At 52.6% G+C, this 18,662-nt stretch overlaps 3 protein-coding genes across 3 annotated transcripts; all 3 read right to left on the minus strand.

Annotated features, from left to right (window-relative positions):
• Nucleotides 1–301: 301 nt before the first annotated feature.
• Nucleotides 302–5,996, minus strand: LOC121502342 (uncharacterized). The gene is made up of 2 exons (XM_041775570.1): nucleotides 3,048–5,996; nucleotides 302–2,980 (listed from the first exon to the last, which is right to left on the minus strand). The coding sequence occupies exons 1-2, from the start codon at nucleotides 5,994–5,996 to the stop codon at nucleotides 302–304; spliced, it is 5,628 nt and encodes a 1,875-aa protein (XP_041631504.1).
• Nucleotides 5,997–6,704: 708 nt separating this feature from the next.
• On the minus strand, nucleotides 6,705–11,745 carry LOC121502341 (uncharacterized). Its single transcript, XM_041775569.2, has 2 exons — nucleotides 9,451–11,745; nucleotides 6,705–9,383 (listed from the first exon to the last, which is right to left on the minus strand). The coding sequence occupies exons 1-2, from the start codon at nucleotides 11,743–11,745 to the stop codon at nucleotides 6,705–6,707; spliced, it is 4,974 nt and encodes a 1,657-aa protein (XP_041631503.2).
• Nucleotides 11,746–15,403: 3,658 nt separating this feature from the next.
• LOC121502340 (CCHC-type zinc finger nucleic acid binding protein-like) lies at nucleotides 15,404–15,892 on the minus strand. The gene has a single exon (XM_041775568.1). The coding sequence runs from the start codon at nucleotides 15,890–15,892 to the stop codon at nucleotides 15,404–15,406; it is 489 nt and encodes a 162-aa protein (XP_041631502.1).
• Between the last annotated feature and the right edge of the window lie 2,770 nt (nucleotides 15,893–18,662).

Below are 18,662 nucleotides of genomic sequence, written 5' to 3' on the forward strand. Positions count from 1 at the left end.
TGCTTCATGCGGAGTTGCCTTAAACGGCCCCCCACACAAGTAGGTCCGAAGAGAGGGATAACTTCAAGGGTGCGGTTTTATTCTGTGAATACATTAAATTAGCCTAATACATTTTTAAACTAACTTAAGCTTACCGCAGTGTGCCCTCCTACAATTCACAAGACAATGAAAAGCACAATTTAGGCGGCATTCACAGTGCCGATATTAGTAGGCCCCTACTTCATGGGCCAAGAAATCCATACAACATCGGATAACTTACAAAATACTAGAATTTCCTTCCAACACTTATTCTACCTATCGATTACAATGTTTGGCCGTCGACATCCCCGACCCCGTGAAGAACCGCTTCACTCAAATCCAAAACTGCAAGTTTCGAGACAGGCCGCAACATTGTCCGAGATAGTCCGTTGTCGCTCACGCGCACACTGGCGCGTCTGACGACTCCATCAGCTCCGCTGTAGACCTCCTCCACGATGCCCTTGCGCCACTCTCGTCTGGGCAAGGCAGGATCGCAGACGAAGACCATATCGCCCTGGCGGATGGGCTCCGTTCTCCGGCACCACTTCTCGCGGCGCACCAGCGTAGGCAGGTACTCCAGGACCCACCTCCTCCAGAAACGGTCTCGCAGCATGCGAGCAATCCTCCACTGCTTTCGCGTAGAACCCTCCTTGGGCAGCTCCGCCTCCAAACCAGGCGTATTCGGCAGGTTAGCTGCTCCCTTGAGCAGGTCGTTTGGCGTCAACGGCGCCTCCTGGTCCGCATCCACCGGCAAGTGGGTGAGCGGACGCGAATTGACCACATTCTCCGCCTCGATCAGTAGACTTTCCAATACGTGATCCCTCGGCGCGACTTCCTTCAATGTATGGCGCAGCACTCGCTTGACGCACTGCACCATCCGCTCCCATACTCCACCCTCGGACGGGTTCGATGGGCAATTAAAGACCCATTCAATGCTCCTGCTGCATAACTCACTCTGTATTCTCTCCGTCTCGAACACGTCTCCGAATCGTCTGGCCTCCCTGTCAGCTCCCACGAAGTTCTTGCCGTTGTCACTCCGCAGTCTTTGTACCGGTCCTCTACGGCAGACGAAGTTCCTGATCGCAATTATGCAGGAATCCGTCGACAGGTCATGCGCCAGCTCCAGATGAATCGCCCTTGTCGTCAAACACGTGAACAAGGCGACCCAACGCTTCTCTCGGTGACGGGCAACAGTCACCAGCAGTGGTCCAAAGTAGTCCAATCCAGTATATTTGAATGGCCATCCACCCGCTTCCAATCGATCCTCTGGAAGGGGTGCCATTATCGGCGGCATCGGCCGCGTTCGCTGCAACTTGCACTCGTAGCACGACGAGATCACCTCCTTCAGCATGCGCCTCATCTTCGTGACCCAGAATCTCGTCCGGATCTGAGCAATCGTCGCATCCACGTTTTGATGCTTCATCTGGGCGTGGAAGTGTCTCACAATCATCTCAGTAAGACTGTGCCTGTGTGACAGTATCACAGGCCTCCTCGCACTGTACGGCATGCACAGCGCAGCATCAACTCTGCCATGAACTCGCAGAACTCCATGTTCATCCATGTACGGCGCCAGACCTCGAATCTCGCTCGAGCTGGCGACTTCCTTTCCGTGTTTCGCCGACCTCATTTCATCGGGAAACGATTCCAATTGGGCCTGCCTGACCAGCAGGTTCTCCGCGGCCTCACACTCCTTTGCAGTGAGTCCGTATTCCTCGAGCTCGCTTCTCTGTCTGCGGCACCAACGCGCAAACCTCAAGACCCAGGCTGTGGTCCTCACCAGGCGGCTGAAGCTCGAGAATCTCTGGAACGGAATGACAAATTCATTTGTGGCCACCAATGCAAACTCACTCGGCATCTCCTCGTCATCAGATGCATCCGGAACACGCTCAGTTCCCTCCTCAGGCACTGGCCAGCCGCTCGCTGGCTGCCTCAAAAATGCGGGACCGCTTAGCCACCGGGATTCCGGGCTAAGGTCCGCCTTGTTCTGCGACCGCGTCGCATCATCCGCTGCGTTGTCAGCTGTAGGTACCCATCTCCACTGGGAAACCTCCGACGACTCCAAAATCTCCGCCACTCGGTTGCCAACAAACTGCTTATACCGGCGGTGGGTGCTGCCGATCCATCTCAGCACCGTTTTTGAGTCCGTCCATAATACCGTTTCGCTGATGTCCACACTGTGCTCCTCCTTGATAGTGTTTATCAATCTGGTTCCAAGAACCGCTGCCTGCAGCTCCAGCCGTGGGATTGACATCGTTCTCATCGGCGCGCACTTCGTCTTTGCGCACACGAAACTAGCCAGCACTTTGCCATCCTCGTACATGACCCTCCAATAGGCCACCGCCGCGAATGCAGATTGACTCGCATCCACGAACACGTGCAACTCGATGGTCCGAACTGCTCCATGCCCAAAATAGTGCCGAGGACATCGGAACTGTCCCACGGCGTCCATCTGCCTGCGCCAGGCAGCAAAGGCTCTGCCTATCTCCTCCGGTAGTGGTTCGTCCCACTGGATATTCTGCCTCCATATCTCTCGCAGCAACAGCTTCGCTGTAATCATCAGGCAGCACAGGAATCCCAATGGGTCGAATGTTGACATCAGCAGGCTCAAATACTCCCTCTTTGTAGGGACTCGATCTCCACTTAGAACGCTTTCTGGCACTCGATGATACTCCACGTTGAATCTGAAGTCATCCGTTGCTACCTGCCAGCGCATTCCAAGGATCTTCTGCTCAGCCTCACCCCATCCGACGCTCTTGACTCGTCCAGGTGGTCCCAACGCCGCTTCCACGATGGGTGAGCTGGATGAAAACTGGCATAGTTCGAAGCCAGCCTCCGCATGTATCTCCTTCACTCGGGTAGATACCGCAATAGCCTCGCTCTCTGTAGCGAAACTGTCCACATAGTCATCAACATAATGGTGGTCGATGATGGCCTTGACTGCCCTCGGATCTGAATCCCGAAACTTCAGGGCATTCAGCGTCTTCACGTAATGCGCAGTTCGGCGAGCAGGCTGCTCCAAACGTCATTACGTTCATCTCGTACACATCCGGGTCTCGATCGTCGTTGCCATCTCTCCAAAGGAACCGTTGGGAACATCGATCCTCGGGTCGGATCAGCACTTGGTGGAACATCTCCTTGATGTCACCGCAGACTCCGACTGCTCCTTCCCTGAAATGGAAGAGCACGGCTGGCAAGGGCTTATAGTGCTGAGGCCCCTTGTCCAGCGCCGAATTTAGAGAGGTTCCTCCAACCTTGGCTGCAGCATCAAACACAAGCCGGACCTTACCGGGCTTGTTCGGGTTTTCGACACCAAAATGTGGCAAATACCATAGCTTGTCGCTCTTCACGGCGACCTCATCCGGCTGCAGCTTCCTCGCATACCCTTTGGACACGTAATCCTTGATAATACGATCGTATTCCAGCGCCAACTGCCCGTTGCGCCTCAACTTCTTCTCTACGTTGATCAGCCGTCTGTGCGCCATCTCGTAGCTCCGTGGCAGCACAGCGTGGTCGTCCTTCCAGAGTAGTCCCGTCTGGTAGCGACGCCCCACTTTCACCGTGGTGTCTTCGAGGATCCTTTGTGCCCGCGCGTCATCGCTTGCTGCGACCTGTGGCGCGAGCTTCACACCAAAGCTTTCCATCTCGAAGTAGTCCTCTACCATCTTTTCCATCGCATCTTCCATTGACACGGCTAGAAGGCAGGACCTCGGTGACGGCGTAGTCGATTGTCCACTTACCGGCCCATACACAACCCATCCAAGCTCGGTTGCGGCCGCATACGGTCCCTCTCTGGCAAACCGCCTCGTCCTAAGTGGCAATCCCAAATGTCCATGGTCCAGTCCGATGAGCAACTTCGGCACCGCGTTGCTGTAGGGCTTCATCGGCAGACGCGCATCCTTATGCACGCCCTGGACATCTCGCCGACATAACGTCTGCATCGGCAGACTCAAACTCGAAACGGCGTACACGTTCCTCAACGCGTGGCGAGTGGGCTTCCCAGCTCCACTTATCTCTAGACTCACCACGTTGGTGGGCTCTCTACTGGCCTTTCCTCCAAACCATTGAATGTTAAGCTGTCGATGTTCGCCTCGCACTCCCAGATCCCTCCGCAACTCGTCATCGATCATCGTGACGGAGGATCCTTCATCCAGAAGCGCGTAGGTATCTACCTGGCGACCAGCTCCGTACAGCGTTACTGGCAGTATACGGAACAATAGTCGGCCTCCCTCGGCGTCAATGCAGCTTAAGTTCCTTTGCACAGGTGCCTCCGCTGGCTGCGGGGCTCTTCTCTCCAGGCTATTTCTGAGAACCGCCGGCTGCTGGCTCCTCTCGTGGTCCCTGTAACCACCTCGTGGCGAAGACCTTCTTTCCGGGCTGCGTCTGGAAACTGCTGACTGCTGGTTCCCACCGTCGTGGCGCCTGAAGCCACTTTGCTGCTCCGGCCATCTTCGCCCCTCGTCCGCTCCATGTAGCAGACGGTGATGCATCTGGCGGCATCCGTTGATTCGGCACTCGCCGTGCCCATTGCAGGTTCTAGCTGTATGACCAATCCGTAAGCATGTGAAGCAGAGCCGATGCCTCTTCACCATGCTCCACCTTCTCGATGGCGAAGCTCCGATGAACTCTCTACAGCTCGTCGTAGCGTGTTGCCCTCCACAAATGGGACAACCTCCATGCCGATCATCCCGCTGCTCGCATCCGTTCTGGTCGACGCTCGCATGCAGGACTCGACGCCTCGGCTCCTTTCCCTCGACGTCCAAAATCGTACACACGATGTTTGCGTACTCCTGTAGCCACGTGCTGAAGTGCGCTACAGTGGGAAAGGGCTCGATCGATGCAGCGTGCCTGGCCCAATCCACTCGCTTGCTCGTAGGAAGCTTTGCCACTAGCTCCTCCATGAGGGTGGGGTTCCCCAGGTGCTGCTCCGCCTTCGCTGACTGCAAGAAGGCCGTGAGGTTACTCACTCGGGTTGCGAAGGGGACGATCCTCGCCAGGTGCTGCTCCGAAATCGGCGGCACCTCTCGCACGCTGTTCAGCTGGCTGCGTATAAGCTGCTCCGGTCGGCCAAACCTAAAGCGCAGCTGCTCCATCACGGCGCTGACGTTCCCAGGGTGAATCAGTAGCGACTTCACTGTCTCGCGTGCTTCATCCTTCAGCGCCTTCAACAGCCTCTGGTTGTTCTCCAGGTCTGTGCAGTTGTATGCTTGGGTCGTCTCCACAAATGCACAGTTAAATATAGGCCACTCCTCGGGCTGCCCTCCAAATACAGGCAGGTCCGGAAGCCTTCTTGGCCCATTCGCTCCTTGGGCTCCATTCGGCGTCATCGAGGCGTAGGATCCAACAAATGGCGATGCTGTTGCCACGTTGTGGATGCTCCCGCCCGGTAGCACGAATCCATGCGCCGTCTGCGCAACACTCGTAGCACACAGTGGCTCCACTAGATGATTGCTAGTCGTTAGCAATGGCGGTCCACTCCAATATGGCGGCTGCGTGCAGGCCGTACTGCTCGCACCGACACAGCTATGTGGGACAGGCCCGACCCCGTTAGTTGGGGCCTCACCGTTAGATGTGGCTACTGGCGGCCCGCCCCAAGATGGCGGCCGCCCCGACGCTTCACTGTTGGCGCCATTTGCGCTTGGGCCACCTGCGATTGGCGCGCGTTTGGCGGTGCTCTCACTGTTCAGGACTTTAACCTGCCTCAGCTCATTCTCCAACGCCGTAATCCTCTCCATAAGGTACGACGTGAGTGGCTGGCCTTCCTCCGGCACTGAACTCGCAGCTGTGACAGCAGTACTCCTCGGTTGGGACGCTACTGTAGTCACCGTAGTGGCTGGGCGAGAAATGGCCGCCGCCGTGGTTATGTTCACTTGCGGCCGGTTTCCCGCTCCACTACTCGCTGGCTGCTGATCCGCTCGCGTTGTTGTAGGGGTGGCTTCCCCTCCGTTCAGCCGGGAACTCCTCCTGGGGGAATGCTGCATCCCAGGTTCAATATGGCGCTGCCTCAGCGCGCTTCAAAATGGCGACCCTTGTGCCGCTGCCTGCGTCACACCGACGCTTGACGCTCCTTGCGCCTTCTGTCCGCTTGCTGCGGATACCTCAATTGACGCTGACTGCGTCTCCGTCCGTACCCAGTGTTCGGCGCTGGCTGCGCTCCTCAATGTCGCTGACTGCGACTCCTCTACTGGTACGGGAATGTGCGCCTGGCGCTCCTGCGCCACCGTCCGTACCCAGTGTTCGGCGCTGGCTGCGCTCCACTATATCACTGACTGCGACTCTGCTACTGGGACGGGAATGCGCTCCTGGCAACTCTCTAGCTGGGCATCAGACCATCCAGCGCAAGTTGCCCTTGCAGTCTCCCTAGGACTGCGAATAAAAGGAGTTGTCTTGCTTCATGCGGAGTTGCCTTAAACGGCCCCCAACACAAGTAGGTCCGAAGAGAGGGATAACTTCAAGGGTGCGGTTTTATTCTGTGAATACATTAAATTAGCCTAATACATTTTTAAACTAACTTAAGCTTACCGCAGTGTGCCCTCCTACAATTCACAAGACAATGAAAAGCACAATTTAGGCGGCATTCACAGTGCCGATATTAGTAGGCCCCTACTTCATGGGCCAAGAAATCCATACAACATCGGATAACTTACAAAATACTAGAATTTCCTTCCAACACTTATTCTACCTATCGATTACAATGTTTGGCCGTCGACATCCCCGACCCCGTGAAGAACCGCTTCACTCAAATCCAAAACTGCAAGTTTCGAGACAGGCCGCAACATTGTCCGAGATAGTCCGTTGTCGCTCACGCGCACACTGGCGCGTCTGACGACTCCATCAGCTCCGCTGTAGACCTCCTCCACGATGCCCTTGCGCCACTCTCGTCTGGGCAAGGCAGGATCGCAGACGAAGACCATATCGCCCTGGCGGATGGGCTCCGTTCTCCGGCACCACTTCTCGCGGCGCACCAGCGTAGGCAGGTACTCCAGGACCCACCTCCTCCAGAAACGGTCTCGCAGCATGCGAGCAATCCTCCACTGCTTTCGCGTAGAACCCTCCTTGGGCAGCTCCGCCTCCAAACCAGGCGTATTCGGCAGGTTAGCTGCTCCCTTGAGCAGGTCGTTTGGCGTCAACGGCGCCTCCTGGTCCGCATCCACCGGCAAGTGGGTGAGCGGACGCGAATTGACCACATTCTCCGCCTCGATCAGTGGACTTTCCAATACGTGATCCCTCGGCGCGACTTCCTTCAATGTATGGCGCAGCACTCGCTTGACGCACTGCACCATCCGCTCCCATACTCCACCCTCGGACGGGTTCGATGGGCAATTAAAGACCCATTCAATGCTCCTGCTGGATAACTCACTCTGTATTCTCTCCGTCTCGAACACGTCTCCGAATCGTCTGGCCTCCCTGTCAGCTCCCACGAAGTTCTTGCCGTTGTCACTCCGCAGTCTATGTACCGGTCCTCTACGGCAGACGAAGTTCCTGATCGCAATTATGCAGGAATCCGTCGACAGGTCATGCGCCAGCTCCAGATGAATCGCCCTTGTCGTCAAACACGTGAACAAGGCGACCCAACGCTTCTCTCGGTGACGGGCAACAGTCACCAGCAGTGGTCCAAAGTAGTCCAATCCAGTATATTTGAATGGCCATCCACCCGCTTCCAATCGATCCTCTGGAAGGGGTGCCATTATCGGCGGCATCGGCCGCGTTCGCTGCAACTTGCACTCGTAGCACGACGAGATCACCTCCTTCAGCATGCGCCTCATCTTCGTGACCCAGAATCTCGTCCGGATCTGAGCAATCGTCGCATCCACGTTTTGATGCTTCATCTGGGCGTGGAAGTGTCTCACAATCATCTCAGTAAGACTGTGCCTGTGTGACAGTATCACAGGCCTCCTCGCACTGTACGGCATGCACAGCGCAGCATCAACTCTGCCATGAACTCGCAGAACTCCATGTTCATCCATGTACGGCGCCAGACCTCGAATCTCGCTCGAGCTGGCGACTTCCTTTCCGTGTTTCGCCGACCTCATTTCATCGGGAAACGATTCCAATTGGGCCTGCCTGACCAGCAGGTTCTCCGCGGCCTCACACTCCTTTGCAGTGAGTCCGTATTCCTCGAGCTCGCTTCTCTGTCTGCGGCACCAACGCGCAAACCTCAAGACCCAGGCTGTGGTCCTCACCAGGCGGCTGAAGCTCGAGAATCTCTGGAACGGAATGACAAATTCATTTGTGGCCACCAATGCAAACTCACTCGGCATCTCCTCGTCATCAGATGCATCCGGAACACGCTCAGTTCCCTCCTCAGGCACTGGCCAGCCGCTCGCTGGCTGCCTCAAAAATGCGGGACCGCTTAGCCACCGGGATTCCGGGCTAAGGTCCGCCTTGTTCTGCGACCGCGTCGCATCATCCGCTGCGTTGTCAGCTGTAGGTACCCATCTCCACTGGGAAACCTCCGACGACTCCAAAATCTCCGCCACTCGGTTGCCAACAAACTGCTTATACCGGCGGTGGGTGCTGCCGATCCATCTCAGCACCGTTTTTGAGTCCGTCCATAATACCGTTTCGCTGATGTCCACACTGTGCTCCTCCTTGATAGTGTTTATCAATCTGGTTCCAAGAACCGCTGCCTGCAGCTCCAGCCGTGGGATTGACATCGTTCTCATCGGCGCGCACTTCGTCTTTGCGCACACGAAACTAGCCAGCACTTTGCCATCCTCGTACATGACCCTCCAATAGGCCACCGCCGCGAATGCAGATTGACTCGCATCCACGAACACGTGCAACTCGATGGTCCGAACTGCTCCATGCCCAAAATAGTGCCGAGGACATCGGAACTGTCCCACGGCGTCCATCTGCCTGCGCCAGGCAGCAAAGGCTCTGCCTATCTCCTCCGGTAGTGGTTCGTCCCACTGGATTTTCTGCCTCCATATCTCTCGCAGCAACAGCTTCGCTGTAATCATCAGGCAGCACAGGAATCCCAATGGGTCGAATGTTGACATCAGCAGGCTCAAATACTCCCTCTTTGTAGGGACTCGATCTCCACTTAGAACGCTTTCTGACACTCGATGATACTCCACGTTGAATCTGAAGTCATCCGTTGCTACCTGCCAGCGCATTCCAAGGATCTTCTGCTCAGCCTCACCCCATCCGACGCTCTTGACTCGTCCAGGTGGTCCCAACGCCGCTTCCACGATGGGTGAGCCGGATGAAAACTGGCATAGTTCGAAGCCAGCCTCCGCATGTATCTCCTTCACTCGGGTAGATACCGCAATAGCCTCGCTCTCTGTAGCGAAACTGTCCACATAGTCATCAACATAATGGTGGTCGATGATGGCCTTGACTGCCCTCGGATCTGAATCCCGAAACTTCAGGGCATTCAGCGTCTTCACGTAATGCGCAGTTCGGCGAGCAGGCTGCTCCAAACGTCATTACGTTCATCTCGTACACATCCGGGTCTCGATCGTCGTTGCCATCTCTCCAAAGGAACCGTTGGGAACATCGATCCTCGGGTCGGATCAGCACTTGGTGGAACATCTCCTTGATGTCACCGCAGACTCCGACTGCTCCTTCCCTGAAATGGAAGAGCACGGCTGGCAAGGGCTTATAGTGCTGAGGCCCCTTGTCCAGCGCCGAATTTAGAGAGGTTCCTCCAACCTTGGCTGCAGCATCAAACACAAGCCGGACCTTACCGGGCTTGTTCGGGTTTTCGACACCAAAATGTGGCAAATACCATAGCTTGTCGCTCTTCACGGCGACCTCATCCGGCTGCAGCTTCCTCGCATACCCTTTGGACACGTAATCCTTGATAATACGATCGTATTCCAGCGCCAACTGCCCGTTGCGCCTCAACTTCTTCTCTACGTTGATCAGCCGTCTGTGCGCCATCTCGTAGCTCCGTGGCAGCACAGCGTGGTCGTCCTTCCAGAGTAGTCCCGTCTGGTAGCGACGCCCCACTTTCACCGTGGTGTCTTCGAGGATCCTTTGTGCCCGCGCGTCATCGCTTGCTGCGACCTGTGGCGCGAGCTTCACACCAAAGCTTTCCATCTCGAAGTAGTCCTCTACCATCTTTTCCATCGCATCTTCCATTGACACGGCTAGAAGGCAGGACCTCGGTGACGGCGTAGTCGATTGTCCACTTACCGGCCCATACACAACCCATCCAAGCTCGGTTGCGGCCGCATACGGTCCCTCTCTGGCAAACCGCCTCGTCCTAAGTGGCAATCCCAAATGTCCATGGTCCAGTCCGATGAGCAACTTCGGCACCGCGTTGCTGTAGGGCTTCATCGGCAGACGCGCATCCTTATGCACGCCCTGGACATCTCGCCGACATAACGTCTGCATCGGCAGACTCAAACTCGAAACGGCGTACACGTTCCTCAACGCGTGGCGAGTGGGCTTCCCAGCTCCACTTATCTCTAGACTCACCACGTTGGTGGGCTCTCTACTGGCCTTTCCTCCAAACCATTGAATGTTAAGCTGTCGATGTTCGCCTCGCACTCCCAGATCCCTCCGCAACTCGTCATCGATCATCGTGACGGAGGATCCTTCATCCAGAAGCGCGTAGGTATCTACCTGGCGACCAGCTCCGTACAGCGTTACTGGCAGTATACGGAACAATAGTCGGCCTCCCTCGGCGTCAATGCAGCTTAAGTTCCTTTGCACAGGTGCCTCCGCTGGCTGCGGGGCTCTTCTCTCCAGGCTATTTCTGAGAACCGCCGGCTGCTGGCTCCTCTCGTGGTCCCTGTAACCACCTCGTGGCGAAGACCTTCTTTCCGGGCTGCGTCTGGAAACTGCTGACTGCTGGTTCCCACCGTCGTGGCGCCTGAAGCCACTTTGCTGCTCCGGCCATCTTCGCCCCTCGTCCGCTCCATGTAGCAGACGGTGATGCATCTGGCGGCATCCGTTGATTCGGCACTCGCCGTGCCCATTGCAGGTTCTAGCTGTATGACCAATCCGTAAGCATGTGAAGCAGAGCCGATGCCTCTTCACCATGCTCCACCTTCTCGATGGCGAAGCTCCGATGAACTCTCTACAGCTCGTCGTAGCGTGTTGCCCTCCACAAATGGGACAACCTCCATGCCGATCATCCCGCTGCTCGCATCCGTTCTGGTCGACGCTCGCATGCAGGACTCGACGCCTCGGCTCCTTTCCCTCGACGTCCAAAATCGTACACACGATGTTTGCGTACTCCTGTAGCCACGTGCTGAAGTGCGCTACAGTGGGAAAGGGCTCGATCGATGCAGCGTGCCTGGCCCAATCCACTCGCTTGCTCGTAGGAAGCTTTGCCACTAGCTCCTCCATGAGGGTGGGGTTCCCCAGGTGCTGCTCCGCCTTCGCTGACTGCAAGAAGGCCGTGAGGTTACTCACTCGGGTTGCGAAGGGGACGATCCTCGCCAGGTGCTGCTCCGAAATCGGCGGCACCTCTCGCACGCTGTTCAGCTGGCTGCGTATAAGCTGCTCCGGTCGGCCAAACCTAAAGCGCAGCTGCTCCATCACGGCGCTGACGTTCCCAGGGTGAATCAGTAGCGACTTCACTGTCTCGCGTGCTTCATCCTTCAGCGCCTTCAACAGCCTCTGGTTGTTCTCCAGGTCTGTGCAGTTGTATGCTTGGGTCGTCTCCACAATTGCACAGTTAAATATAGGCCACTCCTCGGGCTGCCCTCCAAATACAGGCAGGTCCGGAAGCCTTCTTGGCCCATTCGCTCCTTGGGCTCCATTCGGCGTCATCGAGGCGTAGGATCCAACAAATGGCGATGCTGTTGCCACGTTGTGGATGCTCCCGCCCGGTAGCACGAATCCATGCGCCGTCTGCGCAACACTCGTAGCACACAGTGGCTCCACTAGATGATTGCTAGTCGTTAGCAATGGCGGTCCACTTCAATATGGCGGCTGCGTGCAGGCCGTACTGCTCGCACCGACACAGCTATGTGGGACAGGCCCGACCCCGTTAGTTGGGGCCTCACCGTTAGATGTGGCTACTGGCGGCCCGCCCCAAGATGGCGGCCGCCCCGACGCTTCACTGTTGGCGCCATTTGCGCTTGGGCCACCTGCGATTGGCGCGCGTTTGGCGGTGCTCTCACTGTTCAGGACTTTAACCTGCCTCAGCTCATTCTCCAACGCCGTAATCCTCTCCATAAGGTACGACGTGAGTGGCTGGCCTTCCTCCGGCACTGAACTCGCAGCTGTGACAGCAGTACTCCTCGGTTGGGACGCTACTGTAGTCACCGTAGTGGCTGGGCGAGAAATGGCCGCCGCCGTGGTTATGTTCACTTGCGGCCGGTTTCCCGCTCCACTACTCGCTGGCTGCTGATCCGCTCGCGTTGTTGTAGGGGTGGCTTCCCCTCCGTTCAGCCGGGAACTCCTCCTGGGGGAATGCTGCATCCCAGGTTCAATATGGCGCTGCCTCAGCGCGCTTCAAAATGGCGACCCTTGTGCCGCTGCCTGCGTCACACCGACGCTTGACGCTCCTTGCGCCTTCTGTCCGCTTGCTGCGGATACCTCAATTGACGCTGACTGCGTCTCCGTCCGTACCCAGTGTTCGGCGCTGGCTGCGCTCCTCAATGTCGCTGACTGCGACTCCTCTACTGGTACGGGAATGTGCGCCTGGCGCTCCTGCGCCACCGTCCGTACCCAGTGTTCGGCGCTGGCTGCGCTCCACTATATCGCTGACTGCGACTCTGCTACTGGGACGGGAATGCGCTCCTGGCAACTCTCTAGCTGGGCATCAGACCATCCAGCGCAAGTTGCCCTTGCAGTCTCCCTAGGACTGCGAATAAAAGGAGTTGTCTTGCTTCATGCGGAGTTGCCTTAAACGGCCCCCCACACAAGTAGGTCCGAAGAGAGGGATAACTTCAAGGGTGCGGTTTTATTCTGTGAATACATTAAATTAGCCTAATACATTTTTAAACTAACTTAAGCTTACCGCAGTGTGCCCTCCTACAATTCACAAGACAATGAAAAGCACAATTTAGGCGGCATTCACAGTGCCGATATTAGTAGGCCCCTACTTCATGGGCCAAGAAATCCATACAACATCGGATAACTTACAAAATACTAGAATTTCCTTCCAACACTTATTCTACCTATCGATTACAATGTTTGGCCGTCGACACCTTGTATAGATTTAAGCTTAATCGATAATCCGTAGTTATCTTTCCCCCCGTTCTCACACCACTAGCGCACACACACACCCGGAGAGCAGAGAGTTATTCACCACGAACAAGTGGCCACGGAGCCAGCGCCGTGCAGGAGCAAGAGAGAGAGGACATACGATCAAGCACAAAAGAACCCCCGAAAATTGGCACGCGCCAAAGAAAGAGCGAGAGCGAAGGAATGCACCGAAACTTCGAGAAGTGGAAAATTACCGGAGCTGCCGAAATTTGCAAAAACGCATGGCATATTTTTTCACTCTTGCGGAGGCGGCGAACTAAATCAGAAGTGCGTGCGGGAAATAATATGTAAAACTTGGAGCGAGATTTTTCTGTGCGGTTGGCAGCGAGCATCGAGGGACGACGAGGGAGCCCAAGTGACCAAGGAGACCACCAGGAGGGATGCGCGGCAACCAGTGGCCAGCTTCGACGCGCGAGGCCAACCAGCGACGGCGATCAGGAGTGCCCGATTCCAGCCACCGGCTGACGACAATCTAGGAGGAGATCAACCAGGCGATCTCGGAGCGAGTGTGCCCGGCCCAGGACCAGCGGCGGAGCACTTGGAGACATCGCGAGTGTGTGTGTGCGGACAACTGAGACGGGTGAGTGATTAGGGTGAACCGCATTCTGGCCAGCGAGTATAACGTGCATTTAGAAATTTCTCGACGGCCAAGATACGGTTGCACTTAGAGTAGGCTAGAAAAACTTAACCTCAAACCCCTGCAAAGAGAAATGAAAACTAAAGAAATCTGAGAATAACAATGAAAACTGAAATTAATTAAATAAAACTTGAACATATATATATGACGACGATCCAGCATCGGAGTCCTCAACTGGACTTTCTGCGAAACGTTTCCTGACGCGTGGCATGATTCCTCAAATCTTCAACCAATCTGCTTGCCACTCAAAAACGCTGTGTCATTCATTTTCAACTCCTTTTTACCTTGCAACACACACGCAGGTGTGGTGAGTTCTCAGAAAACAATATCCGTCTCTTTCATACCCACGCCCAGGCTACGTTGGCAAAACAGTGTATGCCTCGCACGAAAGAACAGAGAAGCAATAATTTGTGTACCCACAAAAATCGTTATAATTTGAATTAACAAAATAATCTGCGACACGGCCTTCCTGACATATCTCACGTCCTCGTGAGTCTATAACATAACGGTTTTACAAATTCATTCTCTTATCTTCATTCAAGTTTCTTTCTTCATTACATTTCTTCTTCTTTCTTCATTACATTTTCTTAGATCATTTCAGAATCAAAATCAAACAAACTATTTTAAAGTTTTCTCTTAGACTTCTTATTTCTTACTTTTAAACAACTTATGCCATGAGATCCGGATTACCACCAACTTAAGTCCAAACAATTCATTCGTTTTCAAACATCATGCCAACCACTAGCACACAGTCATCCACAAGATAAACTGGCCAGTCAATTATTGAGTTAGTTTAGCCCACAGCTTATATCCTGACAAACCGGCCATCTGAAATAGCTCGCAATTTAGTCCACAGGCCGGCCAAATAACAATTCATCGAACGTTAACAAAATTTCAGCCTTCCTGCAACAAATGGCGAACCACATAACTCGGGCACCCACCTGCACAGAAAGTTCTGAAACCTGGAACTTATTCGGGCGTGTCATGACACGTCTTCATTCTACTTCAAAATCACAGCCCTCACCGGCTTGATCTGTGGCACCTTTATCACCACCTTCATCATTCAATTCCGTGGTCTCTCCATCACCACCTTCATCATCCAATTCCGTGATCTCTTCATCACCACATCATTATCCAAATTCCGTGGTCTCTTCATCACCACCTTCATCATCCAATTCCGTGATCTCTTCATCACCACATCATCATCCAAATTCCGTGGTAATCCCCTTCTCAGGCATACGTCTCAATAATTATTATTTAATTCCTCAAGTCTATACCAATCTCCTAATATTACGGTCACTTAAAAAGGTCCTCTTCTTATATTTCATTAAACATAAGTGCGCTTGATGTAATTGTTACGCCGATGCCCCTACTCAAAATTTCTCAACTAATCGGAGCGTCGTATTTGATATGAACTACGTAGAACTACGTAAAATAAGACTTTAAAAGAACGCTCAAAAATCAAAACATTTAACAGTTGTTTATTCTTTAATAATCTCGTGGATACAGTCTCTTCGATGAGCGGACACACGGAGTCGAAGTAAAATTGGAACGACTCACCAAACTGCAGCAACGTTCCTATGGGTCAAGTACGGTGCATATGTTCACATCTTTGATTGTATTGGTCGTGACCGGTGGACGCTCCTGACGATCCGGGCATAACGCAGAAACATGTCCAGATTTTCCACATTTATAACAGATCACGGATGCTCCTCTATATCCAGATTGTTGATTACGGGGCTGCTCCAAATGAGTTGTCTCTTTGTTAAAGCGACATTCCGCCTTCTTGTGGCCGGGTTTGCCACAGTTGTAACACGTGATGTGAGGCATAGCTCTGTCTCTTTTTCCTTCTGGTGCCGATACGTTGTCACTCGAATGCTGTCTCTGTCCGGCGTCAAACGAAAAGGCTTTGAGTTCCTGATGCAGCTCATTTCGGCTTTTGATGTCCGTCGTAAAAACCAAACGGCGCAACCGTGTATCTATGCCAGCTGCATGTGCCAACGTGACGGATACTGCAATCTGCTCAACGCTGAGCGACTTCCAGCGGGCCATTAGTGAGGTGACCATTCTGCTCCCGTATAACGACAAGCACTCTCCTTCATTTGGGCGTGCGTTTAGCGAATTCATAACAGTCGCAGTTCCGGAAAAATATTGCAAAAATAATTCTCGAAACTGCGTCCATGTAATGCCGGGAAAACATGTCTGCGAGAGCCAGTGAGATGCGGTGCCCTCCAATGATTTGCTGAGGGCCATTACAAGAGCGCTCCCCACGAGCTGGTTTTCAGACAATATGTAGTCGACTGTAGAACACCAGGACAGCGCGTCTGATCCTGCACAATCAGGGTTGAACTTTGGCAGCACAATGGTTTTTGCCTCTTTTGGTTCATTTTGAGAACACTGTACTTGTTTTATCAACTCGGCGAAATTACGGTTTTGCAGCTCCAGAATTGTTAGAAGATTTGCATCATTGGCTGGACGCGGAGGTAATCCCACTTCTGATGACGACGATCCAGCATCGGAGTCCTCAACTGGACTTTCTGCGAAACGTTTCCTGGCGCGTGGCATGATTCCTCAAATCTTCAACCAATCTGCTTGCCACTCAAAAACGCTGTGTCATTCATTTTCAACTCCTTTTTACCTTGCAACACACACGCAGGTGTGGTGAGTTCTCAGAAAACAATATCCGTCTCTTTTATACCCACGCCCAGGCTACGTTGGCAAAACAGTGTATGCCTCGCACGAAAGAACAGAGAAGCAATAATAAATTAAACAAGTGTGTACCCACAAAAATCGTTATAATTTGAATTAACAAAATAATCTGCGACATATATAAAATAAAACTCCCCTCGCTGTCGTCTTGTCATTTGCCCTGACCTACGCCAACTGTTGTCAAACGAGACATGCTGAGAAAAAAGGGGTGGACCAAACTTTCGCTACAACTTCATTGAAAATTTATAAATTAAAATATTTCGCTCCGCGTCGTTTCTCCTCGTGGTAAAAATCAGTTGGAAATTAATAAGGAAATATTTTATTACAAAGTCGAAGTCCGGCGAAATGGGTGGACCTTATCTTCGGGGCCAATATATTACCGCGAATTAAATTAAATATTCCTCCGGTTATTTAACGCAGAGCTACGGCCATGCGTTTGTCATGAGAGATTTTTCAGACATACATAGTTCTTGCGGGGAACGGCTGAGTTTTCGCCTACACTGGGAGAAATGAAACTCCAAACTTTAATTATAAAAATTAAAGTAAATTTTATTTAAATATATTTTGCTTTCTTGCGGAGAGCCTAACTCCTGACTGCCACTTCTGGGAGCCCGTACACCGCCCACACTGGAAAAATAAATGCAGAGAAATTTAAAATGAGGAAAAATTAAATAACTTCAAGAAAAGCTCTCTTAAGTATAATTTCGGCTCAAATCGAGTCCAGCTCGCGAGGGAACGACCCAAGATCACATTGGCCATGACTCACGTAGAATATTTTCCCAAAAATGCCTAGATTTTAGGCCATAAAACTCTGCCCTAGGAAGCGGTGCTCCCCATAATCGACCCCTCTCTCGGTCTCCCCATAGCGTCTGCTATGGGCCCGACCCAAAACGCGTTTCCGCCGATTATTTCGCTCTACTGCAAAGACCGGACAAGCCATTTCTCTGGCTTCATATCTCGGTAACTGGCAACTACCATCTCACGTCAGTTACCGCGCGTCAAAACGCTTTGTCCCATATCTTTATAAATTTTTCTGATAAAGAGGACCTTGGACGTGACTGAGACCTACCCCAGCCGTCGAACTTCCTTACATCAGTAAGGCCATTAAAAATAAAAAAAAAAACGAAATTGTAAAAAAAATACACGCTCACGAAATCGGGCGGGCGCAGGTAATTTTTTGTATGTATACATTTTTTATGGGTGTCCGAAAAGACAACCTAAAAAAAGAAGAGTGAAACTGATCACCCATTTTCACCCTTCCTTTTTTAGCTTGCCTTTTCAGACACCCATAACAAATGTAGGATATAAAAAATTACCTGCGCCCGATCCATGCTTGTGTGTGGGATCACCCGAAGCATTTTTTTGCATCACTCACTCGCACCCTTTCGGCAGTAACAAAAAACCACCGGGTGCCAAATACACCCGAGTGTTTCTTATTGCAGCAAATAGGGTGCTTTAAACACCCGGGTGTCTGAGACACCCGGTGTTTGGCCGGTGCACTTGTAGTTCCGGTGGCTTGCTGCAGTTCTCTGTGCGCCACCGCATTTTAATCTTGTATACTTGTAGTGCTCAGGCTCCGGTGCCGGTCTCTGGTACACGCAAATGTTGATTTTATACTAATGCTACTGATATAATTTGCTCCATTTATTATTTGCGTACATTTGAATCTGTGATTCACTTTGTGGGGGTCAAAGGCAGTTTATGTTAGCATATTTAATAGTTCCATATCATTCATACACGGGCCATATCAACAAAATCGGACGCGACTGTAAAATACAAGTAAGAGCTTAAATTAAGAGCTTAGCTTAGATAAAGCTTATCTATGCAATATATATCGATGTCAATAGATAGCACTTGATCGATGCATTTTGCTGACAACTCTGATTAGCTGTCATGCACCTCTCTAATCGAGCTTAATTTTTACCCCTGAGATCGGTGCCCAGTGAAACATCGTGATTCCTATATCACATAAAAATATAAAAATATATATAGTAACGTGCAGGAAAATTCATTCCAACCTCGCCGAACTATTAATTGTGCGTTGCCACACAATGGCTGTGGAATTTAAAACAGAGGAGAACTCTTGAAAACAAATATTTCTGTGTTTTTGTTCCCAAATACTCCGGGT

Source organism: Drosophila kikkawai, chromosome 2L (assembly GCF_030179895.1).
Source record: "Drosophila kikkawai strain 14028-0561.14 chromosome 2L, DkikHiC1v2, whole genome shotgun sequence".
Lineage (NCBI taxonomy): Eukaryota > Metazoa > Arthropoda > Insecta > Diptera > Drosophilidae > Drosophila > Drosophila kikkawai.

Bases quoted from the DNA above. Each gene is read 5' to 3' on its own strand.
- LOC121502342 (XM_041775570.1), bottom strand. From the start codon at position 5,996: ATGCAGCATTCCCCCAGGAGGAGTTCCCGGCTGAACGGAGGGGAAGCC. The intron at 2,981-3,047 runs GTAATGACGTTT...AATGCCCTGAAG, and splicing joins CGGATGTGTACGAGATGAAC to TTTCGGGATTCAGATCCGAG.
- LOC121502341 (XM_041775569.2), bottom strand. From the start codon at position 11,745: ATGACGCCGAATGGAGCCCAAGGAGCGAATGGGCCAAGAAGGCTTCCG. The intron at 9,384-9,450 runs GTAATGACGTTT...AATGCCCTGAAG, and splicing joins CGGATGTGTACGAGATGAAC to TTTCGGGATTCAGATCCGAG.
- LOC121502340 (XM_041775568.1), bottom strand. From the start codon at position 15,892: ATGGTCACCTCACTAATGGCCCGCTGGAAGTCGCTCAGCGTTGAGCAG.